Consider the following 27,630-nt stretch of genomic DNA (forward strand, 5'->3'; position numbering starts at 1 on the left):
CTCTCTGTGGGCACGTGTGCCATCGCCCCAGTCCTAGGCCTTCAGCTGGGTTTTATGAAACCTTTTCGCTTTAGGCCTCCACTGCCGTGTGCTATTGCTTTTGGGACACCCTTATTACAGAATAACAGAGTTGTAAGGGACCTTGTAGTAGGTCATCTAGTCCAACCCTTTGCTCAAGCAAGGAGCCCCTACACCAGTGGTGGCGAACCTATGGCATGTGTGCCAGAGGCGGCACTCAGAGCCCTTTTTGTTGGCACGGGCGCTACCACCAGCAGCAGGTCCATCAGGCCGCCCCCGCCGCCCAGAGCAGGAGCCCCGCCCAGCACAAAGGAGGCAAAACGGCCAACTAGCAAGCTCGAGTAGAGGTGCCTACAGCAGAGGTCACCAACCATTGTCGATTGGTGGACTGGAAGAAGAGGCATTTTACATGCGTGCATGCATGCATGGGGCCGCGGGAAAGCACCTGCTGCAAATAGGGCAGGGTTAGTGTCTACGTGATACTCACTAGCCCTGACCCGTTCTTACGTGGTGCAGTGCCTTGTATCTGCACCCTGCGATGTGGCGGCGGCCGTTTTTGCGCCTTGCAGCATGGTGGCCCATTTTTGTGACCCCGGTGTTTGCGTGCCAGAGGTGGCACTCAGAGGCGCCTCCCTGCCCCCCCCCCCCCCGAGGGCACCACAATGCTGATGAGGCCCTGGCACTTTGCGATAAATAAGTGGGTTTTGGGTTGCGGTTTGGGCACTTGGTCTCTAAAAGGTTCGCCATCACTGCCCTACACCATTTCTGACAAGTTGCTGTACCAGTCGTGAACTTTCATCTTTTTTCTTAGCTATGTCACAATCCATAATTTTATAGGCGACTCTTCTTTCTATAAGTCTCTCTTTTGCCAAACAAAACAGAAACAGTCAGAGACGTTATTTTGCTTGAAATGTTATTTGGTTTTTCTACTTCAACCATCTTATAGATATAATTTATCTTGAATTTGTAACATTATTTTTTTATTAAAACTCATTTTGTTAATCTCATGGATCTATTAATGCATGTAGTACATGAATCCAGCTCCCTGATAAAATTTCCAGCTTGCTTTAAGGAACGAACCACCGTTTATGGCGCGAATACCCAAATTCCTGTATTTCACGGCATTTTTCATACAATCTTTTTTTGAGTGGGGAGCATGATCAGTTCCTTAGAAGTCCACGATTCGACGCCGTGAGACCGTGAAATTTACTTCCACAACGCCACCAATTAAAAGCGCACAGATCACGGGTAGAAAGAGGCATTCAATTTCTGTTCTGGAACATGTGACAGCAAAATATTTATCTAGAAACTGTATGGAAAGAGAATCAATCACTGTTTGTGCTTAATGGGTGGCAACGTGCTTGTATTTTTGCACAAGACCTTCCCGGCCCTGTGTTCTCTTTTAGCAGCTTTATCCACCGGCGGTTCCGCTTCTTTCGTTGGACTATTACTCAAGCTCTGCCTTTCTTCTTTATTTATTTCTGGGGACAAGGCAAGGGCAGAACGCTTTCGATACGAAACAGGTAATTTTTCAGGTGGATCCGATTTGGCTTCCGTGCTGGGCTGTTGCCGAACGATGTCATCTGCAGAACGGGAAGACGTAAAAGGTTATCGCTCAGCTGGAACGCTAAAAGCAGAGAGCAGCAAACGTACAGCGCTTATTAACCGCTATCCAAGCTTTCAGGTCACCGGTAATCCCCGACTTACGACTAGAATTTGGGACCACAACTTCTATTGCTAAGCGAGGCAGTTGTTAAGTAAGCAGTGCCTAATTTTATGACTTCACAGTTGTTAAGGGAATCGCAGGGTTTTCATCCCCACGCGGCTTCCCCCACGGACTCTTGCTTTCAAATCTAATCAAAACCACCTCCTATGCCAGCGAATACGTGCCAAATTTTGACGACATGGCCATAGTGACACTGCGGCTATTGTGCAAGGACCACTCGTTAACTTTTTCCACTGCCCTCCTAACTTTGAATGGCCACTAAATTAAGATTGTAAGTTGAACTGTCTGTAATCCTGCTAACAAACTCATCCAGGCTTACTTTGCTTCCCAAAAAGAACTTGAGGATGCCTTGGCCCAGTTATGCACTAAAGAGAAAAGTTTATTATTATTATTGTTGTAAGCTGCCCAGAGTTAACCTGGATAAGATGGGTGGCCAATATATAAAGACATAAATAAATGTTCCTACTTCCGTCAGCTCACTGTAGGCAGCTCCAATGGGTGTGTGAGTGAGGAGGGGCAATGGTGCCTTGAAACTTGAGGTTCATAATTGCACAACTGTACAAGAAACAGGACTTGGCATAAAAGTGGCTGCATTTTATTTGTTAATTTTATAAAAGTTTTATTGATTTTTTTTTTTTGCGATAACAATCCTCACTGCCTGGTGTACAGCGTATTGTCTTGGCTCAAAAAACTTTTGAGAAAAAACATACAGTCAATAATAGTTAATTAACAATCGATAATAATTAATTTTGATATTTCCATAACTAGGGTATCAATTAATTAATATATTTCTTTGCTTTTCTCCTAATAGGATTTTCCTAAAAGTGGCTGTATTTTAACTTCCAGCATCCTTCGCCATAACTCACAAGCCCCTAAAACTCACAAGTTTTATTTTATTCTAGTTTGTGACACAGATCTGGCATTTTTATTCCCCTGTCAAGTTCTTCCCAAGGACCTGAGACAGGCAGATGTGGATATTTGATGGGTTTAGAAGATTCGTTGCATTATTATGTAGTATTATTATTCTTCATTAAAATAGTGTCCTTTTACTGGCACAAGCAGGCCCAACCTAAGAGGATGACACCAGCCAAAAGGAAATAATTGGGACAAATTCCAGCCTACAGCCACCCTCTCAGAACCATTTTTTTTTTAAATTAATTTTTCTTTTCTCACTTCGGGTTTATTGTGAATGTTGTGCCCCTTTTGGTTGTGTGTGTGTGTTTTTTTAATCTAATGAAGACTACCTGCTCTGCTTCCTGCCACCCAGCTTGACAAGAGAAGTCATAGAATCATAGAACTGTGGAGCTGGAGGGAACCAAAGAGATCATCTAGTCCAGCCCTCTGCAACGTGCAAAAACAAAACAAAACAATTAAACCACACCCCAAAGGCAGCTACCCAGCTGCTTCTTAAAAACTAAAAAAAAAAAAAAAGATTGCTGTACACATCTTCAGGAAAAAAAAATTCTGATGAAATGAGTGCTGGTCAAGCTCACAGTGTAGTTTGCAAAGGGTGTGTGGTCCTCAGCTAACGACTACAAATGGGGGCAGAACCTCCGTTGCTAAGCAATAGCAGACTTATATACCGCTTCACAGTGCTTTACAGCCTTCTCTAAGCGGTTTACAGAGTCAGCTTATTGCCCCCAACAATCCGGGTCCTCATTTGCCTGACCGCAGAAGGATGGAAGGCTGAGTCAACCTTGAGCCGGTCAGGATCGAACTAATAGCAGTGGGCAGAGTTTGCCTATAATACTGCACTTTAACCACTGCGCTGCCACAGCTTAGATAGCAGTAGCACTTAGACTTATATACCGCTTCCCAGTGCTTTACAGCCGTCTAAGTGGTTTATAGAGTCAGCCTGTTGCCCCCCAACAATCTGGGTTCTCATTTTCTGATTTCGGAAGGACAGAAGTCTGAGTCAACCTTGAGCTCCATCAGGATCGAACTCCAGGCAGTGGGCAGAGTTTGCCTGCAATACTGCATTCTCACCACTAAGCCACCACGGCTTAGATAGCAATAGCACTTAGACTTATATACCGCTTCACAGTGCTTTACAGCCCTCTCTAAGTGGTTTACAGAGTCAGCTTATTGCCCCCAACAATCCGAGTCCTCATTTGCCCGACCGCGGAAGGACGGAAGGCTGAGTCAACCTTGAGCCGGTCAGGATCGAACTAATAGCAGTGGGCAGAATTTGCCTGTAATACTGCACTTTAACCACTGCGCCGCCATAGCTTAGATAGCAATAGCACTTGGACTTATATGCCGCTTCACAGTGCTTTACAGCCCTCTCTAAGCAGTTTACAGAGTCAGAATATTGCCACCCCAACAATCTGGGTCCTCATTTTACCGACCTCGGAAGGACGGAAGGCTGAGTCAACCTTGAGCCAGTCAGGATCGAACACCCGGCGGTAGGCAGTGAGCTAGCCTGCAATGCTGCATTCTAACCACGGCACCATCAGGGCTCCTAAGCAAGTCACGCCAGATTTTATGGCTTTGGCCACAGTCGTTCAGCGGATCACACACTCGTGAAGTGAATCCAGCTTCCCCTGTTGATTTTGCGGGTTCCCCGGGAAGAGGTGATCATGTGATCTCTGTATGTTGTAACGTGCCCAAATTTTGAGCAGACGACCGTGGGGGGCAGTTATAAGTGGGAAGAGTGGTCCTCAGTCCCCCTTTTTTAAAAGCACTGTCCTAACTTCATCCAGCCGCTAAATGGATGGTTATAAGTTGAGGACTGCGCGTAGAGCTTTGAACTGTTTTGAAAAAGGAAACAAGAACTAAAGCTAAACAACCTCCTTTTTCTATCTGGATATTTTTATGAGCGTTTTCCTTTTTGTTCTCTTCGCTCTGCTTTGCGGCGGTCTTGGGCTTCTGTCTTAGTCTGGGCGGCCACGGGTCCTCCATCCACATGTGGTGGATCGCTTCTTCTGGGATCATGCGCAAAGAAGGCTTCCATCTTGTTACAAAGAGAGGATAAATACAGATTAATTTTAGACAAATTATGTACAGGTATAGTATAGGGCAGTGTTTCTCAACCTTGACAATTTTCAGGCATGTGGACTTCAACTCCCAGAATTCCACAGCCAGCAATGCTGGCTGTGGAATTCTGGGAGTTGAAGTCCACATGCCTGAAAATTGTCAAGGTTGAGAAACACTGGTATAGGGGGTACCTTGCTCAATAGTAGTAACTGTGAGAGGGATCTCGGAGTCCTAGTGGACAATCCCTTAAATAGGAGCCAGCCGTGTGCTGCAGCTGCCAGAAAAGCCAACACAGTGCTAGGCTGCATTAACAGAGGGATAGAATCAAGATCACGTGAAGTGTTAATACCACTTTACAAGGCCTTGGTAAGGCTACACTTGGAATACGGTATCCAGTTTTGGTCACCATGATGTAAAAAAGATGCTGAGACTCTAGAAAGAGTACAGAGAAGAGCAACAAAGATGATCAGGGGACTGGAGGCTAAAACATATAAAGAACGGTGGCTGGAATTGGGAATGTCTAGTTTAATGAAGAGAAGGACGAGGGGGGGACATGATAGCAGTCTTCCAGTATCTCAGGGGCTACCCCAAAGAAGAGGGAGTCAAGGTCTTCTCCAAAGCGCCTGAAGGCAGGACAAGAAGCAACGGATGGAAACTAACCAAGGAGAGAAGCAACCTAGAACTAAGGAGAACTTTCTGACAGTTAGAACAATTAACCAGTGGAGCAAGCTGCCTCCAGAAGTGGTGAATGCTCCAACACTGGAAGTTTTTAAAAAGAGACTGGACAGCCATTTGTCCGAAATGGTATAGGGTCTCCTGCCTGAGCAGGGGGTTAGACTAGAAGACCTCCAACTTTATAACTGGCAAAATATGGAATTAAGCTATCCAAAAATAACTTCCCTACAGTTTATCCATTTCTCTACAGTTACTTTTTTTTTTTTAAGCATAGGAAAATAAAGCAGGATTTAGCGTTTTCCTAACAAGCCGTAGATCATTGACAAAATACGGACTTAAGCTATCCAAAAATAACTTCCTTACAGTTATCCATTTCTCTACAGTTACTTTTTTTTAAAAAAAAAAAGCATAGGAAAATAAAGCAGGATTTAGCCAAACAATTAAAAATAAATAAATAAAAAATCTCACACAAGGCACTTCTTGAGGAAATCCAGAAAGGTCCCATCGTGTATTTTCAACACGGCGCTGAGATCTTTGGAATTTGGATTCCTTATTTTCCCTCTGCTGTTTGTGACGGTTTTCGGAACGCCGTTGGAATCTATAAAAGAGGGGAACAGATTTTTAACAACTGTGGGCACATTTCCACCTCAGCGGAGAGTGTGGAACTGAGAGACGTTTCCAAAAGTTGCCGGTCTACGGAGAAGGAACTACACATTATCCGACGAGAACAAATCTGGCACCCTTAAGCATTATTTATTTGCTTGGAAATATTTCCAGAGCTGGAAGTTTAATCTGATGGCCAGGCAGCCAAGTAAGAATTCTTAATTACAATATTAATTTGCTATAGGCATAGGAAGGGGTACCCATTTTTACTCAGTGTGTGCCACATTCAAAAGGGGCATCAGATTTCCTAAACACACACACACACACACACACACACACAATATTCCAGGGGGCAACATCCACCCATCTTTTCCTGCCTTAGGTACAAAGCCAGCCTTTCTGACTGTTGCCGGCTCAAGCAATGTTGTTCAAGCACATCTGTGGCACTTCACTGCGTGACAGCAATGCATAAACGGGTAGGATCCAAGGTTGCCCCTTTGTGTAAAATAGCAGTAGCACTTAAGACATATATACTGCTCCACAGTGCTTTACAGGACTCTCTGGGTGGTTTACAATGTCGGCCCCGAACAATCTGGGTCCTCATTTTGCTGACCTCAGAAGGACTCAGAACCTTGAGCCGGTCAGGATCGAACTCCACGCTGTGGGCAGAGTTTGCCTGCAATACTCATTCTAACCACTGCGCCACCACCATGGCTCTTGGCAAGATGAAGGGGGAGGGGTGTATTTCACCCTCCTATTAAATATTACCGGATAAATACCTAAATCAGAGCCACATTCTCTCGGCATAAAGCAGTCCTCAGAATGGAGACCTTTTCATCATAATTATAGCCAGTAAGCGAATCATTCGGTAATGATCGATGCTTACCAAAGAATGTTCGTTTTCTTGATGCCGTTTGAATGAAATCGGAGGGTGGAAGTCCTAAGATCTTTTACATGAAAGAAAAACCAGAGGGATTGTATTGTATTCCATCCTATATTTCTATTCTGTTCTGTTCTGTTCTGTTCTGTTCCATTCCGTTCCATTCCATATTCCATCCCATTCCATTCTATCATTCCTTCTATTCTATTCTATTCTATTCTATTCTATTCTATTCCTATCCCATCCCATCCCATTCCATAATATTCTATTCTATTCTATTCTATTCTATTCTATTCTATTCTATTCTATTCCCATTCCATATTTCATCCCATCCCATCCCATCGTATCCTATCCTATTCTATTCTTCCATTCCATTCCATTCTATCACTCCATCTATTCTATTCTATTCTGTTCTGTTCTGTTCTATTCCATTCCATATTTCATCCCATCCCATCCCATCGTATCCTATCCTATCCTATTCTTGCATTCCATTCCATTCCATTCCATTCCATTCTATCCCTCCATCTATTCTATTCTATTCTATTCTATTCTATTCTATTCTATTCTATTCTATTCTATTCTATTCTATTCCATTCCATATTCCATCCCATCCCATCCTATCCTATCCTATTCTATTCTTCCATTCCATTCCATTCCATTCCATTCCATTCCATTCTTCCATCCCATCGTATCCTATCCTATTCTATTCTTCCATTCCATTCTTCCATTCCATAGTCTATATTCTATATTCTATATTCTATATTCTACTCTACTCAGTTTAGGTGAGGGCTGGTTAAAATTGAACGAATTTCCAAAATTGCTTCTTCAGCGACCTAACAGAAGGTACCTCCATGATGCAGGCAAGCTGTTCCATCTCATTCTCCCCTGGGAAAAGTGGGTACCCCGTGTAGAGCTCAACCATGATGCAGCCCAAGCTCCACATGTCAATGGAGGTCGTGTATGGGTGGCCCAGAATGACTTCTGGAGAGCGATAAAACCGGCTTTGGACGTAAGTGTACACTAAAGCGAACGAGAAAGGGAGAATGGGCTTCAAAAGGAAAAAATTGTGAGGGAGGATAGCTCAGTCACCACCAAAAATGACTCCCCCCCCAGCATTTCTCTAATTTGCTCAGCCACCTGATATTCTTTCCTCAGTAAGTCACCCTCCCTTTGTGCCAATAGATCTAATGTTGTTCTGCTTGTTGTTTCAAAGCAGTTGTTTACATGGCTTATTCCTGCAATATGAACCTCCACCCCAGTCTGTACCTCTGTCTAGACTGGTTCCCAGTCCTCCTCCTTTGCTTTGGAGGATGCTTGCCAAAGATCTCTGATCTTGTTAGAAGTAGCATTGGGGTTCTAAGCCAGGGGGCTGCGGCCCACCTTTGGGCCTTCAGCTGCACAAATCGCAGCTTGTATAATGTGAGATGAATGATGCAATGCTAGTAATGACTCAGCAGGTGTGTGTATCCCTTTAAGAGCTTGAGTATAAAAGGGAAGGCTTTGCTGCTGCCTTTTCTCTCTTGTCCGTTCCCTGCTGTAATTGCTGTAAATTGGAGTTTGCTGTTTCACCACGTGTATGTATCGTGTTTCTAGTGTATGTCTGTAGATAGTGTGTAATATAAACATTTAAATACAAATCACTGTGTATGGTATTTACTCTTGGGTTACCTCAGCGCAATAAAACTGTGCATGCTCTGACATGAGTGCACACAAGCGCGTGCATCCCCACTTGCACAAACAGCAGGCGAGCGCGTGCCGTTTGTGTGAACAGCGGGAAGGGGTGTCCATTGCTCACGCAAATGGAGCAGTGCGTGCGCTTACCCACATTCGCTGGAACCATCCCTTCTCCTCCCCCCCCCACTGATGCGTAAAGCTGAAAAGGTTGGGGAACTCTGATCTAAGCCACAGCCTATGAACCCCGTATCTGTAGCAGGCAGAGCTGCGGGAGGAGTTAAGTGGGTCATCAACTTAGAATTTTTATGTTGCCGCAAATAGTCTTGAATTCCATTGATCCTTATCTGGCAACAATTTAGTAGTGATCTTTAGTTGACTAGTTTCTTGTGTGCAGGCATGAGCAATACGTCTTCTGAATTGCAACTGACTAAATTTAATGTCCGGCACAAAGGATCAGGACCATGCGTTAAGTTGCAATTCCGAGGATTTATTGCTCAAGTCGATTCACAAGAATCTCGTCAACTAAAGTTCACTACTAAATTGGCGCTAGGTAAGAGCTAACAGAATTCCAAAGGCGATGGGCTTGGACCATTTGTGGCAACTTAATGACTCTAGGCTAATGACGCACTTAGCTCTGCCCCCTAGTTCTGCCTGCTCTTCTCCTGCATTGTCTTTCTGGGTGAAAGAACTGAAGGGAGCTTTCAAATACCCCACCAGTACTAAATCCAATTGGGTTTCAGAAGCCCTGTCCTGCAGAACAGCCTGATAAGGAGAATGTCCATGTGAATGGAGATCCTTGTCCAAGCTCCATGCTAGGACACCCCTGTCTTCCCCCAAACACACGTCTGAACAGAGACAACTCAGAAACTGATCACAGGAGTCCTTTGATTAAGGATCCATAAGCACTCAGTCCCAAAGCATCTATCTGAACGTAGCTTTGCTCTGAGAAGAGCTGCTAAGATTTAGGCAGGATCTAGGATGCTCATTGACATCTATAGAATAATAAAATTCAGTTCAAAGCACACCGGATCACGAAAGAGAATTGTTATCTACTTCACCCTGCAGACCTCTTTGATGCTCGTAGCAGCTCGATCCAAAATCAATCACTTTGAATGAAATTTGTCCAGCGGAAGATTGACTTATTAATATGTTCTCCTGAGGAATTAAAAATAAATAAATAAGTCCAAGGGAGAAAAAAAATCAGTACATTTCATCTATCAGGTTAGCGAGCTATTGACGGGTGACTAAACTGTAACTGAGAGCGGGATCCATATGACAGTCGGAGACCCAGCGCTTCCTGGTTGATGGTCATACTGTCAACACTGCTAACATCGGATGTTTTTGCTTTGACAACATATGGAGATGCAGCCATTTTCCTTCTTATGTTTTACTCTTAGAATTAGAGTTAGAATTAGATGATACTGGGGGAGGAGGAATGTGCATGGGAGTTTAGTTAGACATAACAATATTGTAACTAGGGTGAGAACCAAGGTTTTTGAAAGAAGAGATGATAAGAAATGGCGGGTTGGAGAACTGGAGGGAAAGCCTGCATTTCAAACTAATTGGAGAATGTGATTTATGACTGTTAATTAGAAGAGGGAATTGTGCTTTGATACTATGTGCTCAGGGGAAGAAAATTCAGATTTTGGCTTGGCCTATGTATGTGCTGATGCTATGTTACTCGAATAAAGATTCTTTAAGGTAAACAATGCCTCGAAGTTCTTTGAAGAGTTTCATCTGTCGGAACCAGGACACATACAGTATTAACCTTGTGAACTCTAAAGCTTCCTCCTTCTGTTATGTATTCAAGATGGACAGTAATTAATATTTATATGTTACTTTTATGTAAGGATGTAGGTCTACACATATGTTGTATAGAGTATGTTTAAATATGTGTTATGTATGTGTACACTTTGAGAGCAAGCAACTAAATTTCATTTTTAATGTGTGCCGTTGTACCCCCCCTCCCGCCCCACACACAGCCCCCTTCTTGGTCTGATGTTAATCTTGGTGTCAATCTATGCTCACTGAGGTGTTGATTGCTAGTGGGGAAGTGTTTTGGTCTTTTTGTTCCCTTTTGGCTTGTTGATGGTCTTTTGCACGGCATGTAGACGTTGTTTACATCTGTGTGTCTGTTGATGGCCAATCTGTCAGTGTGCCGGGCTTCCAGGAATTCCCTGGCATTTTAAACTAAAATGCTTACGTATTAAATATTAAAGTCCTAAGCAGTTGTGTGTATGCACACTGCCTTTCTAGGGTCAAAGGCTGATAAGCTACAATAGAAAAATCTAGGGCAGTAATGATGAACCTTTTAGAGCAGTGGTTCTCAACCTTTTTAATGCCGCGACCCCCAACCGGTTGTAAGTCGAGGACTACTCAACCGGTCGTAAGTCGAGGACTACTCAACTGGTGCAGCACCGTTTGCAGAATGGGACTTTTGGCGGGCTCAGCAGGGCAGAGACAGCCTGGACAATTCCTATTGGCTTTTGAAAGCCAATAGAATTAGACTCTATTCAAGAGAGTCTATTCTATTGGCTTTCAAAAGCCAATAGAATAAAAGGGAGTAGCACAGCTAAGGAAAAGGGGGGAAAAATGGCGGACTGCGTTGTTTGGCGATCCCCGTGAAATGGTCGTTCGACCCCAAATGGGGTCCCGACCCACAGGTTGAGAAACACTGTTTTAGAGACTGAGTGCCCAAACTGCAACCCAAAACCCACTTATGTATTGTCGGGTGCCGGGTGGCCGTGGCCCATTGGGTGGGCATGGCAGCGGTAGTAACCGCAGACTGGGAGGGATTAAAAAGTTTAATCAATCAATTCCAACTTTGCAAGATCTTTTTTTTTCCCACGAGAAGTTGAAATTGATTGATTGATTGCACCTTTTTTTTTTTTTTTGCACACGGCAGCGGAGGCCTAGAGCGAAAAGGTTTTATAAAAGCCAGCTGAAGGCCTAGGACTGGGGTGACGATGCGCGTGCCCACAGAGAGGGCTCTGCGTATCACCTGTGGCACGCATGCCATAGGTTCGCCACCACAGATCCAGGGCATAGGACAACATAAAGGATATTTTAAAAAGAAAAAAAAATGAATTGTGCAGTATATTAGCTAAGGGAGCCATTTCTTGTGTAAAGCAACGGAGACTTAGACAAGGGGCAGACAATTTTGTAAATTGTGAGGTCCTTGGTGCTCTCTGAGCTTGGTAGTTTCCTACAGATCTTTCATGATCAAACTAGGTAACATCCACGCCTTTTGTAAACGCTACAGCACAACGGAAATAACACCTACGTAGGATCAGCACTAGAAAGAGCTTTAAGTTCATTGTGCATATCCAGAGTACAGACAATGTCTAACAAAAATTAGAGTACCGATCTGTTCTTACACCAAAACGTTTTAAATTTCCAAACATAGCAAAATGATTGAAAACTTCGCCCGTACTGAAAGGATGGTACTTACAGGCTTCAGATCGCAGTGGATAATTTTTTCTGTATATAAAAGTTGCAAACACCTTAAGATGCAGTGGGTGAAACGACGGATCAAACCCAAGGTGAAACCTTGGAAATTATTTTTCTTGATTAATTCATACAAATTTAAACTGCGGGACGAGAAACAGCGTTTTAACAACACAAACACAATGGCTCTAAAAACAGCTGAAAGGCGACTCTTTGACATTTTTAAAGCTGGGATTCAGTTCAAAGTTTCTGAGATCGTTCAAGCTATCAAACCGGATCCAGGGTTTTTGCAGGCCTTCCGAATAATTTGGGGATTCAATGGACTGTTATGGTGTAAAAGATGAGTTTTCCCAGATTGTCTTGCTGCTGGGTCAATTGATTTTAGATTTAGACTTAGATTTATTTGTGTTGCTTAGGTTATTGAGCAACATTTGCGTTCAGTAATAAAACCGAAGCTATCTCAGTTATGGCTGCTGATGCAATCCTACCTGTTAGCATTAAGGATTGCTAAGACTGAGAGAATAATATCCAGCAAATTCACATTTAATCACTATCTAAAAGTATTACTGGAGATGCAGAACAGTGCCCTTACCCTAGTAATTCAAAGGAGATGCAGAAATGATTACGGAAGCAAAAATACTCTTTCATGTGGACGACGTTATATGTATTATCCTGGTCCTTTTGTCGCAGGGAATTTAAGATGCCTACCTCAACCAAAGCCTGATTGTGGAATCTGGATAAAAAAAGGAAAATGGCACAAACTGTGATTTTGATCTGGGCCACGGTCTCTAATGACACTCGTAACCTAGCTAACATACAGGCGGTCCTTGACTTTGAACACTAAACCAGGGGTCTTCAAACTTGGCCTTTTTATGACTGGTGGACTTCAACTCCCAGAATTCCTCAGCTTTTTTGGCTGCTGCCGCACACGGCTGGCTCATGTTTAAGTGACCGTCCACTAGCTAGGACAGTGGTGGTGAACCTATGGCACGGGTGCCAGAAGCGGCACTCGGAGCCCTCTCTGTGGGCACACGTGCCGTTGCCCCAGCCTCGTCTGCCTCCACGACCCCCTCCTCTCCAGCAGCCCCCCGGGAGGAGAGTCGCCCCCGAGCGTGGCCCACACAGAGCAGCGCAGCCAAGGCATGGCAGCCAGGCAGCGGAGACAAGACTCTGCCCTTACGCCCCGTCATGCAGTTGATGCTGCAGGGCGTGGGCAGAGGGTGTGGCCGCCATAGCACTGCTGGGCTGCCTGGGCAATCTGCGGTGGGCCCTGGAGGCAGTGAGTGGTCCTGTGGGCAGGTGGGGCAGGGGATGGGGGGCAAAGTGAGGGCAGGGCAGGTGGGTGGAGTGGGGCCGGGGCCAGTTTTTGGGCACTTGGTCTCTAAAAGGTTCACCATCACTGAGCTAGGACTCCAAGGTCCATCTCGCAGTTATTTATCCACTTAACAACTGCAATGTTTCCCTTGAGAACCCCCCAAAAGTTGTAAAATCATGCATGCCTCATTTAATAACGGCCTTGCTTAGCAACGAAAAGTCCCAATTGTGTTTATAAGCTGAGGACTACTCATAATGCAAAGCACTAATGTTAGCAGACCTACCTAACCTGGCCTTTCTAAGCAAATGCTAGTTGCCACTTGTGTCCTTAATTGCCTTTTGTTTCTGTTCCATAATCGTCTCTTTTTAAGATTATCTGTCAATGCTGCTAACGTCGGATGTTCTTGCTTTGACCACATATGGAGATGCAGCCTTTATCTTTCTTATGCTTTACTCTTAGAATTAGATGATACTGGGGGAGGAGGAGGAATGTGATGGGAGTTAGTTAGACATAATAATATTGTAATAGTGTGTGAACTCAGGGCTTTTGAAATAAGAGATGATAAGAAATGGCAGGTTGAAGAACTGGAGGGAAAGCCTGCATTTCAATCTAATTGGAGAATGTGATTTATGACTGTAAATGAGAGGAGGGAATTGTGCTTTGATACTATGTATTCAGGAGAGGGCAATTCAGATTTTAGCTTCAACTATGTACGTGCCGAAGCTATGCTACTCGAATAAAGATTCTTTAAGGTAAACAATGCCTCGAAGTTCTTTGAAGAGTTTCATCTGTCGGAACCAGGACATTAACATTTTCCTCTGTAATCTACAAGCTACAGCTGAAAGCATTTATAAGGATTTAAACACACACACACAAATATGTTTGGCAGAAACCTAGAACAACAAATTGTGTAACTGGTTTTTCTCCGTTTGTTTGCTGCCATTTTTTTTTCCGTTTAACCTTCTGGTTATAAACAAACGCTCGCACCAAAGATAATAAATCGTAACGAAAGGTTCGGAAACCAACCCATAAGCTCGGAGAACGAACCTTCACCCTCATAATAAACCACAATTAAGCAAAAACAAATTCAGAATCAATCCTCTGTTCCACTAGTTTCCAGTCGGTTATTTGTATTCATAAAATGTAAAACAAAACCCAAAGAATCCAGACAATCGTACCTTTTTTTGTTTCTTATTATTTTCACCGCTACTTTTTCACCGGTTTTGTGGTCCAAACACTTCACAACGTGGCCGAAGGATCCTTTCCCAATTACAGCCAGGATTTCGTATCTATATGCAATATGGTCACTTAGTACCTACATAGAGTGATAACAACATACAAAGTAAAAATAGCACATGGTCTGCTCTTTCTCAGGTCCTATTCACAAAACAAGCACAAAGCAAAAAAAAAAAATGTTGTCATTCTATGTCCCATGGATGGAGCACCCTCAACTTCTAGAGGCAAGCCGTTCCACGGGTTAATCTTTCTCATTCTCAGGAAATTTCTTCTTGGTTCTAGGTTGCTTCTCTCCTTGGTGAGTTTCCATCCGTTGCTTCTTGTCTGCCTTCAGGCGCTTTGGAGAAGAGGTTGACCCTTCTCTTCTTTGTGACAACCCTTCAAATAGAGTGATACCTTGATACTCAACTGTTTTGAAACTCATCAGATTTGGTTACTCAATGCATTTTGACATGAAAAAACCTCATCGTTTCTTTGGTACTCAATGCACAAGCTAGAACTTGTCTGTGTCAGCTGCCTTGGGACTCACTACATTATTCCTTGTGGGAAAACTTTGTTTGATACTCATGATACTCATCCTGCTCCAGGAGTCAACTATTGTTGAGTATCAAGATACCACTGTATTGGAAGACAGCGATCATGTCACCCCTAGTTCTTTTCCTGGTTAGACTAGGCATACCCAGTTCCTGTGAGACATAAGACCACACAAGCCATGTTGGGCATCTCCTACCCCATGGCAAATCTAGACAGCATACTAAAAAGCAGAGACATCACTCTGCCAACAAAAGTGCGTATAGTCAAGGCCATGGTTTTTCCAATTGCAATGTATGGGTGTGAAAGGTGGACCATAAGAAAGGCTGAGCGCCAAAGAATGGGGGCCTTTGAACTCTGGGGCTGGAGAAGACTCCTGCGAGTCCCCTGAACTGCAAGGCGATCCAACCGGTCAGTCCTAGAGGAGATCAACCCCGACTGCTCTTTAGAAGGCCAGATCCTGAAGTTGAAACTCAAGTATGTTGGCCACCTAATGAGAAGGAAGGACTCACTGGAGAAGAGCCTGATGCTGGGAAAGATGGAGGGCAAGAGAAGAAGGGGACGACAGAGAATGAAGTGGCTGGATGGAGTCATTGAAGCAGTAGGTGTGAGCTTCAATGGACTCCAGAAGATGGTAGAGGACAGGAAGGCCTGGAGGAACATTGTCCATGGAGTCCCGATGGGTCGGACATGACTTCGCAACTAACAACAACAACAACCCCATTCCAGCTGCAGAGATTTTGCCCTGCGCTTGTTCTGCCATGATCTGGATGCCAAGATCTGCCGCCACGTCAGTCTCTTACCTTTTTATAGGAACCGTGATCGTCATCGTAGGTGCTGCTGTTCTCTGCATCAATGTAGCCCTCAATCTTTTTTGCGCCCAGGCCAAGAAACCACAGCTCTTTATAGTCCTTGATTTCTCGTTGTTCGTGCTGGGTTAGTTGGCTCTTAAAGTGTTTCAAGGCTTCTGGTTTGGGAAGGAAATCAAAGGGTTATTTAAAAAGCAGAAGATATGAAAGCACTTTAGAAGGTGCCATTGGCAGAGTAGGGTTGAATCACTCTAGGTTTGCGAGAAAAGAAGACATAATTCCCCTCTTGAGCCAGATGCTCTTCAATGATAATTTTAAATTATGTTTTGTTTTCCGTGACGTTATCCTCACCTTGTTTGGAGGGAAAGGTGATACTATATAGCAGTGACGGCAAGCCTTTTATAGACCGAGTGCCCACACTGCAACCCAAAACCCACTTATTTATCGCAAAGGGCCAACACAGCAATTTAATCCGAATACTGACATTTTAGTTTAGAAAAAAACAACTCATACATTAACAACTTTTGTCTTAAAAGAAAAACACCATAACAAAGCTTTCAATGATACAAACAACTTTTTACTGAAAGGTTAAAGTTTGCATGTGGCATGCTTTTGAACAATTGATGTGATTTTTGCTGTTGTACGCATGCTGATCATTTGTCTAACCTCGGCTCATACTTTGTAAGTTTGAAAGCAACACATGCAGCACTCAGGACATCTGTTAGTCTGTTTCTGGTGTCAGATTTGATATAATTCAAAGCTGAAAATAGCCCGCTCGCTCCGGAGGCTTGTTTTGGCTAGGAAGGGCCTCGAGAAATGGCTTTTTCCTGTGAAAACTTAGCCAAAGAGCGAGGCGCACGTGCCCACAGAGAGGGCTCTGAGTGCCCCCTCTGGCATGCGTGCCATAGGTTCGCCACTACTGTTATATTGAAATTGGATTGTAACAGTTTCCTTTAGCATTTATGCAAGGATTGTACCTGCTGAAGTTAGTGGGAACTTGAGGTTGTGACTCTTCTCGACGTCTCCAGATTTACTGCTTAGCCCTCTGGGGATGTTTTCAGAGAGGGTGAGTGGCAATGGCTGGAGTTGAGATCGGTTATCCTGCAAAGTTGCAAGAGTTTCATTTCATTTTTTTTTAAAGCAACTTTATGATTTCCGTGATTTATTAATTTCTCTGCCAGGCTCAAAAAACCAACTTTCGGGGGGGGGGGGTGTTACACAATAAAAAAATATCACCAGGATAAAAAAAAAACAGAGCCTCAAAATAAATAAGGGCGCGTTGCTGGGTTTTGCAAAATTAACGTTGTACGAGAATCAGGAATTAAAAACTTTGGAGTTTACCCCGTTTCTCCTTACACAAGAGACCTCAGTGCAGCCCACCTTGAGTTCCGTTGACTCTTATCTACCGCCAATTTGCTTTGACCGTTAGTAGGTCAGATTCTTGTAGACAAGGGTCTCAAGCCTGTGGGCTGTGGCCTACTGCCGGGCCGTGGCCTGCTGGCCAGTGAGCCGCAGAACAGGATGGCCAGGGTATGCACGTCTGTCTGCATGCTGAGCTCTACTTATGCTAGCGCTGCTGCCATAGTGAAGACGGGGCACTGTGTGGTGAAAATGGGGCACCGCTGTCATGGCAAAAATGGAGTGGTGTGGCAATGCTGCCGTGGTGAAATTGAGGTTCCACACAGCGAAAACAGGGTAGTGTTGAGTGTCACGCAGGCGCTAGCACCGCCCCGTTTACGTCACATGTGCTTGTGGCCCCATTTGTGTGCGCGCACGTGTGCGTGCGTAAAATGCTTCCCCCTCTCATTCCCTTCGGCCGACCAAGTGAGAAAGGTGGGAGACCTCTGTGGTAGACAGCGTTAGCATACAATAAACCTGTATCCCTTTCCACCGCCTGGACTCCTGATTTCCTGCTCTTGACATTTCTATTTCCCCTGTGGAGGAAACTTACCGGATGCAGAGTCGTGACAGGCTGCAAGTTCTTAGCGGCTATTTGGGGGAAAAGCGCATCTAGCTGGGGGGGCTTCAAAGCAGTGGTCACCAAACTTGGTTTCGGGCAGTCCAAGTGAGGGAGAGCCTTGATGTTGCTGTTTAATTTCTGAGGACGAAACACAGTTTATACAGCAGTCAGCTTTCCCAGTGTATTATATGCACGTTTTTGTAGAAGGATAATCTTTCTACGGTCCCAGCAGCTGGCCATCTCTTTGGACTCCTACGCAGATAGTCCTTGACTTACAACAGTTTGTTTAGCAACTGTTTGAAGTTACAATGACGCTGAAAAAAAGTGACGTGACCGTTTTTCACACTTATGACCGTTGCGGCGTGAGCCAAATTAGGATGCTTGGCAACTGACTCATATTTATGACCCTCGCTGTGTCCCGGGGTCACGTCTGACAAGCACAGTCAATGCAGGAAGCCGGATTCACTTAACAACCATGTTAGTAACTTAAGGACTGCAGTGTTTCACTTAGCAAGCAGGGCAAGAAAGGACGTAAAGCGGGGCAAAGTTCATGTAACAAATGTTTCACTTAACAACAGAAATGTTGGGCGCCATTGAGGTCGTAAGTCGAGGACTACCTGGAAATGGCCACTTAAGGCTGGAGGCGGAAGGCAAGCGAGGGACACCTTTCCTGCTCACCCAAACGCCTCTTCGTCTCCTTTGGATTTCCCACAATCCCGCTTTATCGGTGTGACGGGCAGCGTAGGAATACTGGGAGTTGACGTCCACCCAGCTGAACGTTGCCCGAGGTTGAGAAAGTACTGCTTTAAAGCAGGGGGTCTCCAAACTTGGCCACATGTTGGCTGGGGAATTCTGGGACTTGAAGTCCACAAGTCTTAAAGTGGCCAAGATTGGAGATCTCTGCTTTAAACAGTCAATTCAGACGGTCTTCATTGGAAGATCCATCCATCATGGGTGTCTTCTGTTACCTAATAATAATAGTAGTAAAGTTGGAAGGGACCTTGGAGGTCATCTAGTCCAACCCCCTGCTCGGGCAGGAAACCCTACACCATTTCGGACAAATGGCTGTCCAGTCTCTTCTTAAAAACTTCCAGTGTTGGAGCATTTACTGCTTCTGGAGGCAAGCTGTTCCACTGATTAATTGTTCTCACTGTCAGGAAGTTTCTCCTTAGTTCTAGGTTGCTTCTCTCCTTGATTAGTTTCCACCCGTTGCTTCTTGTCCTGCCTTCAGGTGCTTTGGAAAATAGCTTAATTCCCTCTTCTTTATGGCAGCCCCTGAGATATTGGAAGACTGCTATCATGTCCCCCCTTGTCCTTCTCTTCGTTAAACTAGACATACCCAATTCTAGCAACCGTTCCTTATATGTTTTAGCCTAACAGTCCCCTAATCATCTTTGTTGCTCTTCTCTGCACTCTGCACCTACATTCCTGGGTGAATACCTGTCGGAAAACTTTGTTGGCTCCACGGCGGCTGTTCTCTTGGGATGGCAACTGAGGCCGAGATAGTGCTTCTACCTGGGAAGACTGGAGAAGAATAGCAAAATCAGCATGGAAAATGACATCCTCGTGACGTCGATGCTCAGCACACCTATGCTCATCAGATGTCCCTCTATTAGCAACAGGGTGTTTTGTGTTTAAGGATTCCTTACTATTCCTAATAAGCCCAATTCAAAGTTTCTAGCGCAGTGGTTCTCAACCTGTGGGTCGGGACCCCATTTGGGGTCGAACAACCATTTCACGGGGGTCGCCAAACCACGCTGTCCGCCATTTTTTCCCTTTTCCCTAGCTGTCCTACTCCCTCTTATTGGTGGCCACACCCACTTGGGGGTCACCACAACATGGGGAACTGTATTATGGGGTCACGGCATTAGAAAGGTTGAGAACCACTGTTCTAGCATTAGCGCCTCAATGTAGCCATGAACAGAGGCATCGGAATTAATATCCCAACGGCTTGAAAGCATCAAATGGAAGGAACCAACGAACGATGTCGCATCGAAATTTGCAAAACGAGAAAAAGAAAACAGGGAACGTTATCTCAGGCCCAAAATTATTTTTGAAGAAGCTCACCGGGAGGCTTGGCGGATGCCACCTGCAAAGGAAATAACCAAATAGCAGAGAATTGTACCCCAAATCTATTGCAGGCAGTCCTGGACTTACAAAGTTCATTTAAGGACTGTTCGAAATTACAACGGGACTGGAAAAAATTAATTTATGACCATTTTTTTCATGCTTAACGGCCGTTGCGGCATGCCCCAAGGTCACGTGATCAACATTCAGACAGCTCTCCCACTCAGCAATAGAGGTTTTGGGTTCAAAAAATGTTCTACGATGTTAGAAGCTAATTTTAGCATTAAACAACGACACGTTCTTAATTCCACGGTTCGCTAAAACACAATATTCAAATTCATGATTCCAAAAAGCCTGTAAGATAGATACAAGTAAATTTCAGATATTTCCTTTGGTGTCTTTTAACAATGGATTACTGGCTTAGGAGCAAGATCTACGGATTCTTCCAAATCTCTCATATACGTGGGCTTCAGGGGTACAAGGAAATCCAAAAAGGAAACGTGTTTAAACTGAATAAAGTTCCAAGAAGCAGGTAAATTGAACCCTGCCTCCAGTTCTACAAGTGAATTGAAAATTGGCAGATCAGGACCACGTGGAGTCAAAGTTGTTTTTGAGCCTAACCCACCAACGAAACCAGATGAATCACCTACGTTTCACTTGGATTCTCCCCTAATATACATTTTTCGTGGCTAAAAGGAAGAAAGGTCTACCTCTAGGTGTATAGTCTCCCTATGAATCTTGCAATGTTAAATGGTACTGACCCATAAACAAAGAAAGGAGTTCTGGATGTGATTTTGAGGGTCTCGCATAAAAGCTTTCAAACTGAGTCCAAAGAAGATCTGAATTTTCCTAACCCTATCCAAAGCTCATTTGTATATGCAGAAGAAAGGATTTTTTATTGACACGGATGGAGATTTCTCTAAACTGAAATGTTGTACGTGGGGAAGAAAAGGGAGACCGCCACATGAAAACGGCCAGTGTCGTGAACATTTCTCACTTAAAAGAACGGGAGGGTCAGTTTAATCTGAATTGAGCACCGATCTCACCTTAGAATGGGACAGTCCTATGGTTCCTCTCTTGAACTTGTGAGTTAGAGATGTATTTTCTTGGGAAATTAACATCGGCACCTCCCTCTGCCTCGGGACCAAGGTTTTAGGCTCCGGCAGAGACTGCAACGATAAACCAAATATTTTTCAATCTTGAAACCTGCTTCGACAGACTTTCAAAACTGAAGTGGGACACTTAGTAATAGTAATAGTAGTAAAGTTGGAAGGGACCTTGGAGGTCATCTAGTCCAACCCCCTGCTCAGGCAGGAAACCCTACACCATTTCGGACAAATGGCTGTCCAGTCTCTTCTTAAAAACTGCTTCTGGAGGCAGGCAGTTCCACTGGTTAATTGTTCTCACTGTCAGGAAGTTTCTCCTTAGTTCTAGGCTGCTTTCTCTCCTTGATTAGTTTCCACCTGTTGCTTCTTGTCCTGCCTTCAGGTGCTTTGGAAAATAGCTTAATTCCCTCTTTTTTTGGGCAGCCCCTGAGATACTGGAAGACTGCTATCATGTCCCCCCTCGTCCTTCTCTTCGTTAAACTAGAGATACCCAATTCTAGTAACCGTTCCTTATATGTTTTAGCCTCCAGTCCCCTAATCATCTTTGTTGCTCTTCTCTGCACTCTTTCTAGAGTCTCAGCATCTTTTTTACATCGTGGTGACCAAAACTGGACGCAGTATTCCAAGTGTGGCCTGACCAAGGCATTGAAGAGTGGTATTAATACTTCACGTGAATACTTCAACTTCATGAGTGCTGTTACTTCTAACGTCTGTCTTTTAGTTAATACATTCTAAATAATTCTTGTTAATATTACATGAACACTATGGAGATTCTCAGTCCTCTGCGTCATGGTTGTCCCAAAGGTGCTTTTTTTTCCCCACGAGGCAGGTGGACTTTATTCTTTATTCTTTGAGGACGTTTCGCTTCTCAGCCAAGAAGCTTCTTCAGCTCTGACTGGATGGTGGGGAGTGGAAGGATTTCTATTCCTTGCAGACAGCTGGTCGTTTGCATTCTTAATTTAGAGAGTCCTCGGGACCATTTAGAGGCTTACCTGTGTCCTCAGGGTCCCCTGAGTAGGTGTGCAAACGGGTGTGGAGCCTTCTTGGAACTGCTGAAAGGACTGCATTGTAGACTGGAGATAGATTGGGTCGTATCCCACCCCCTCTGTTGAGAGAGGGGCTGTTCATTTATGACATCCTCTGACTCCAGTCTCCAACACAGTCCTTTCCGCAGTTCCAAGAAAGAATTAAGAAGGAACTTCCTGACAGTGAGAACAATTAATCAGGGGAACACCCTGCCTCCAGAAGTTGTGAATGCTCCAACACTGGAGATTTTTAAGAAGAGACTGGACAGCCATTTGTCTGAAATGGTATAGGGTTTCCTGCCTGAGCAGGGAGTTGGACTAGATGACCTCCAAGATCCCTTCCAACTTCTATTCTATTCTATTCTATTCTATTCTATTCTATTCTATTCTATTCTATTCTAATTTTATATTCCATTCCATCCCATTCCATATTTTCTATTCTATTCTATTCTATTCCACAATTCTATTCTATTCTATTCTAATTTTATATTCCATTCCATCCCATCCCATCCCATCCCACTATTCTATTCTATTCTATTCTATTCTATTCTATTCTATTCTATTCTATTCTATTCTATTCTATTCTATTCTATTATTCTATTCTATAATTCTATTCTATTCCACAATTCTATTCTATTCTATTCTAATTTTATATTCCATTCCACTCCATTCTATTCCATTCCTCTGTTCTATTCTATTCTATTCTATTCTATTCTATTCTATTCTATTCTATTCTATTATTCTATTCTATAATTCTATTCTATTCCACAATTCTATTCTATTCTATTCTAATTTTATATTCCATTCCATTCCATTCTATTCCATTCCTCTGTTCTATTCTATTCTATTCTATTCTATTCTATTCTATTCTATTCTATTCTATTCTATTCTATTCTATTCCACAATTCTATTCTATTCTATTCTAATTTTATATTCCATTCCATCCCATTCCATATTTTCTATTCTATTCTATTCTATTCTATTCTATTCTATTCTATTCTATTCTATTCTATTCTATTCTATTCTATTCTAAAGATATTCATGGTCCCTTCCAACTCTAGTATTTAATGTTCTATGTAGTTTGCATTATTTTGTACTCGTGAAGATTTGTCGAGCATATAGTGGAATAGCTTAAAAAGCATTTAAGATCGGTCAGACGTAACTGATAAATTTAATTCCTTACCAAACCTATTTGGGTGAAACTGGTCTCACATAATGTTGGCTCTAACTTGGTTTTGCTTGTTGTATAATACGCGTCTCCTTTAGGAGTCTTCCCTGCTTTTGTTTTAAAAAGAGAGAGAGAGAAAGATAACAGCTGCTCTATTAAAAATGTCAACGTTACGCGTGTTTGCTTGAAAATAAATTCCATACATTTAGATAGGACTGCCACCTTATATAAATATTATATTGTCTCTTGAGTTAGATGATACATCCATTCAGCAGCTAAGTACTCCTGATGTTACTCTAGGTCCACTGGTGAAAGAGAACTGAGGTTTAATTGGGCAAAGAAAAATACAAGGTCAACATTTTTGAAAAAGGTCCATCATAATTTGGATAAAAGCCTTCAATACGAATCAGATTCTAGAAACCAGAGTTAGCTTTTATTCTCCAACTTTATAGACCAATCTGTTGTATCTGTACGTAGTTTGAAACAGAACCTAGTCAGCAGTATGGATTCTATTGGCCTTTTAAATATGCATGCAGCTGCTAATCACAACATATGGTGGATTATATAAGCGATATAAACAGGTAGGTAGGTAGGTAGATAGATAGATAGATAGATAGATAGATAGATAGATAGGTAGGTAGGTAGGTAGAGCTAGAGGATGGGTGGATGGATGGATGGAAAGATAGATAGATAGGATGATGGATAGATGATGGATGGTGGGAGGGAGGGAGAGAGAGATTGATGATGGATGGATGGATGGATAGATAGATGATGGATGGATAGATAGATAGATAGATAGATAGATAGATAGATAGATAGACAGACAGATAGAGTGGATGGATGGATGGATGGATAGATATAGATTTAGATAGAGGATGGATGGATGGATGGATAGAGGATGGATGGATAGATAGATAGATAGATATAGATTTAGATAGAGGATGGATGGATGGATGGATGGATGGATGGATGGATGCATAGATAATAGATATGATAGATGATGGATAGGTATAGATGAGAGAGAGAGAGAGAGAAATATATGTACTATAAAACTTATACTATATAATCTCCTGAGGCATTACCAGGACAAAACAGCTCAGGATATTGCATGGAGCCAAAGGCATGCTTGGAAATATCAACTATGCTTGGGGCTGATGCCATCTGTGGGATCCCCACTTAATTTAATAAAATAATCTGAAACACAACTAAAAACTGGTGGGACCGGAAGCCTTCACCGATTCACAATATTTAGAAAAGGTTAAACACGAAACTGCTTCATCTTGAGGCGTTCATTATTCAAGATCCGCTCACCACAGGGATCAAGGCGTCCTGATCCGATTCTACCTCTTCCTCCATCTTGCTTTGAATTGTGAAGAGTGGCACTTAACTCCCTTTCCTAGAGGAAGGAACACATCGAAATGACCGACCGGTAACATTTTCAGAAGTTTGTTCCCAGGTGCTGTTGGAGGAACTTGTGTCCCGTGGTCTCCTTGCCTCCTTCGAGGAGTTCTTTCCATCGCAAACCTTCCATGGGACGCCATTGTGCCTTCCGCCATTTTCCCCACCTGTCACAAGTATGCACTGCCATTTTGTTCTCTGTCCTTGGTAGTTTGACCCAAGAATCCCTTTTCTCAACTCTGGCAAAGTAACTTGCAGGCCTGCCAAACACTCTGGCCGTATTCTGCCCTGAATTAAGAAAGGTATGTTTCTATTGTATAGGTATCAAGACTGGCCCATATGTTTCCAGTTTACTTGTTTCCACGTATAATAGTAATAGTAATAATAATAATAATTATTATTATTAACAGACAAGCACCTGCAACATAACACCCCAGACTTAACAATTGTCGATAAGAAAGACAAAAAAGTCTGGATAGTGGACGTGGCAGTGCCTGGAGACAGCAGAATAGATGAGAAAGAACTGGAGAAGATAACAAAATACAAAGACCTACAAATAGAAATAGAAAGACTGTGGCAAAAGCAAGCAAGGGTAGTACCAATAGTAATAGGCGCCTTGGGTGCAATGCCAAAACAACTGGAGCACCACTTGAACACCATCATCGGCATTGACAAATTCGCTATTAGTCAATTGCAAAAGGCGGCCTTACTAGGAACTGCTTCCATCCTGTGACGATATCTGTAATACCATCAAACATCCACATCTGTCTATCCCAGGTCCTGGGTAAGGACTCGATAGGTAGACAAAATGCCAAATCCAGTCTGAACATCTGGCCGACTGTGCGATGATCAACAACAACAACAATAATAATAGAAGTTAGAAGGGACCTTGGAGGTCATCTAGTCCAACCCCTTGCTCAGGCAGGAAATCCTATACCATTTTGGACAAATGGCCGTCCAGTCTCTTCTTAAAAACTTCCCGTGTTGGAGCATTCACCGCTTCTGGAGGCAGGCAATTCCACTGGTTAATTGTTCTCACTGTCAAGAAGTTTCTCCTTAGTTCTAGGTTGCTTCTCTCCTGGACCTATGAAGGATGTGTGTGTATATAAGGTATGTTCTTCCTTGTGGTTTTTACTTGTGTGTAGTATGCACTGTGGACAGCGCTTAAATTCCGTTGTGAGTTACAGAATGACAATAAAGATGTTGTATATTCTAGGGAGAAAGCTACTTAAAACTACCTTTTGGATGAGAAGACTGGGTTTTTCACCCGGTTTCCGTATAACTGGCAGAGCGCTTGACCGTCCTTTCCTAATTTTTTCAGACTTGTTATTAATCTTCTTTCTGGAGAAAGACCACAACAGCCAGGGGGAAATATGTTACAAACATTGAAGAAAATCTTATTTTTTTGAAAATGCAGGATTAGGGTATTAGTTCCTCTAGCTGTAGCAGATGAGATGTCATGTCATGTAAAAAAAAAATCAAATGAATCAAGGAGCAACATTAAAACATCATGAATAGAACAGAACAGAAAATGGAATAGAATAGAAAATGGAATAGATGAGAATAGAACAGAACAGAAATACAAAATAGAATAGAATAGAAATACAGAATAGAATAGAAAAGAAAATGGGATAAAATAGATTAGAATAGAATAGAAATACAGAATAGAATAGAAATACAGAATAGAAATACAGAATAGAATAGAATAAAATAATAGAATAGTATAGTATAGTATAGAATAGAATAAGGGCTTGGGAATTGTGAGATGTGTTTGCCACGTGAACACATTAAACACATTGGCAACTTTAAGACTTGTGGACTTAAAGTGCCTGGCTGAGGAATTCTGGGAGTTGAAGTCCACAAGTCATAAAAGGGCCAAATTTGAGGGCCCCTGGTTTAGAACATGGGATACCTTTTACCAATGGCTAGAAAAACGAGGCAGAGAAAGGAACTTAATAAGGACTTAATGCCTTGGCTGCCCTAGGAAAGGGGTCAAATAATCTGAAATGAATATTAAAACTTGGCCCTTTGATGACTTGTAGACTTCAGCTCCCAGAATCCCTCAGCCAGGCACGCTGGCTGAGGAATTCTGGGAGTTGAAGTCCACAGGTCTTAAAGTGGCCGAGTTTGAAGGCCCCTGCCCTAAACTATCCACCCTCGTTTGAATTCCACGCCTGCCTTGTCAGGAATCGGCTCTCCCCACTCCTACACCTCGCCAGCTATGGGATGCATCTCATAAAAGACAATATATTAAATATTATGCATCTCATAAAAGACAATATTAAACCCCCAACGGGAAGGTCTTCATCGTCCTTGAAGGCTAGAACCCACCACATGGCCAACCACGGTGACCTTAAAGCCCACGCCTTAGTGGCCAAAGGTCTTCTCGGTGGTTCCTATACTTTGGTTGACCTCTACGAAGGTGGAAGACTTCCCCACCTGGGCAGGACTGGCTGAGAAGGGATGAAGGGCGGCACCATAGAGTTCCTCCTATTTTCCGAGCATTCTTCCATTGACCGCAGGACCGAGAGAAAAGTCTTCCACGAAATTTCCAAGGGGTCACCAACTTCCGCGGGGGGAGGCCCGGAAGGACTAGGACAAGCCACAGCACTGGGCTCCCGGTAGTCCCCCGTTTCCAACTTGTGCTCCACGGCAGATCCTTGGATATTTTGCTCGGCGAGGGGCAATTTCTTTTTTTGTGGCTTTCCCATGGGTATTCCACGAGACCTCCAGCTCTGCGGGTTGGCTACCGCTGGCGCCAGTCAAAACCGGTTGCCTCCCATTGCAGCCTCTCCTCTTGTGAGCTCCCCCCTCCCCTAATATTTGCAGCATTCTGAGATAACAATGGCAGACAATGGGAGATGGCCAATGGAGTTTTGTAGGTGGCAAGGTCTGTGATGTAACCCTCCCGGCTAGGAATGCCTGGCTGTGGACGATGAGGCTGGCGTAAAAGGCTGTGTTGTCCCAGAAGTTAGCCCCGCTGAGCCTTTTGCCACCGGCTAATCTGCAAGAGCTA

The 27,630-nt window shown here is 43.4% G+C and overlaps 1 protein-coding gene across 4 annotated transcripts; it reads right to left on the reverse strand.

Moving 5' to 3' along the window:
• Window positions 1–1,044: 1,044 nt before the first annotated feature.
• On the reverse strand, window positions 1,045–27,387 carry DYRK4 (dual specificity tyrosine phosphorylation regulated kinase 4). Of its 4 annotated transcripts, XR_005559210.1 has the most exons (19): window positions 27,054–27,387; window positions 25,853–25,955; window positions 24,528–24,612; window positions 23,232–23,326; window positions 20,964–21,086; window positions 19,291–19,374; window positions 17,842–17,988; window positions 16,868–16,991; window positions 15,885–16,048; window positions 14,493–14,629; window positions 12,592–12,732; window positions 12,004–12,142; window positions 9,620–9,707; window positions 7,726–7,898; window positions 6,885–6,945; window positions 5,864–5,993; window positions 4,534–4,697; window positions 2,989–3,085; window positions 1,500–1,601 (listed from the first exon to the last, which is right to left on the reverse strand). XR_005559210.1 is itself a non-coding variant. In XM_039363815.1 (18 exons), exons 1-18 carry the CDS (start codon window positions 27,323–27,325, stop codon window positions 1,348–1,350), a joined length of 2,481 nt encoding a protein of 826 aa, XP_039219749.1. In that variant the 5' UTR covers window positions 27,326–27,387; the 3' UTR covers window positions 1,045–1,347. The 4 variants fall into 4 exon arrangements, 3 of the variants coding, with proteins under 3 accessions (XP_039219749.1, XP_039219748.1, XP_039219750.1); XM_039363815.1 differs by lacking the exon at window positions 2,989–3,085 and having other exon boundaries at window positions 1,045–1,601; window positions 23,232–23,323; XM_039363814.1 differs by lacking the exon at window positions 2,989–3,085 and having other exon boundaries at window positions 1,045–1,601.
• Window positions 27,388–27,630: the final 243 nt, after the last annotated feature.

Source organism: Crotalus tigris, unplaced genomic scaffold (assembly GCF_016545835.1).
Source record: "Crotalus tigris isolate CLP2741 ecotype Arizona unplaced genomic scaffold, ASM1654583v1 scf7180000019599.1365583, whole genome shotgun sequence".
NCBI lineage: Eukaryota > Metazoa > Chordata > Lepidosauria > Squamata > Viperidae > Crotalus > Crotalus tigris.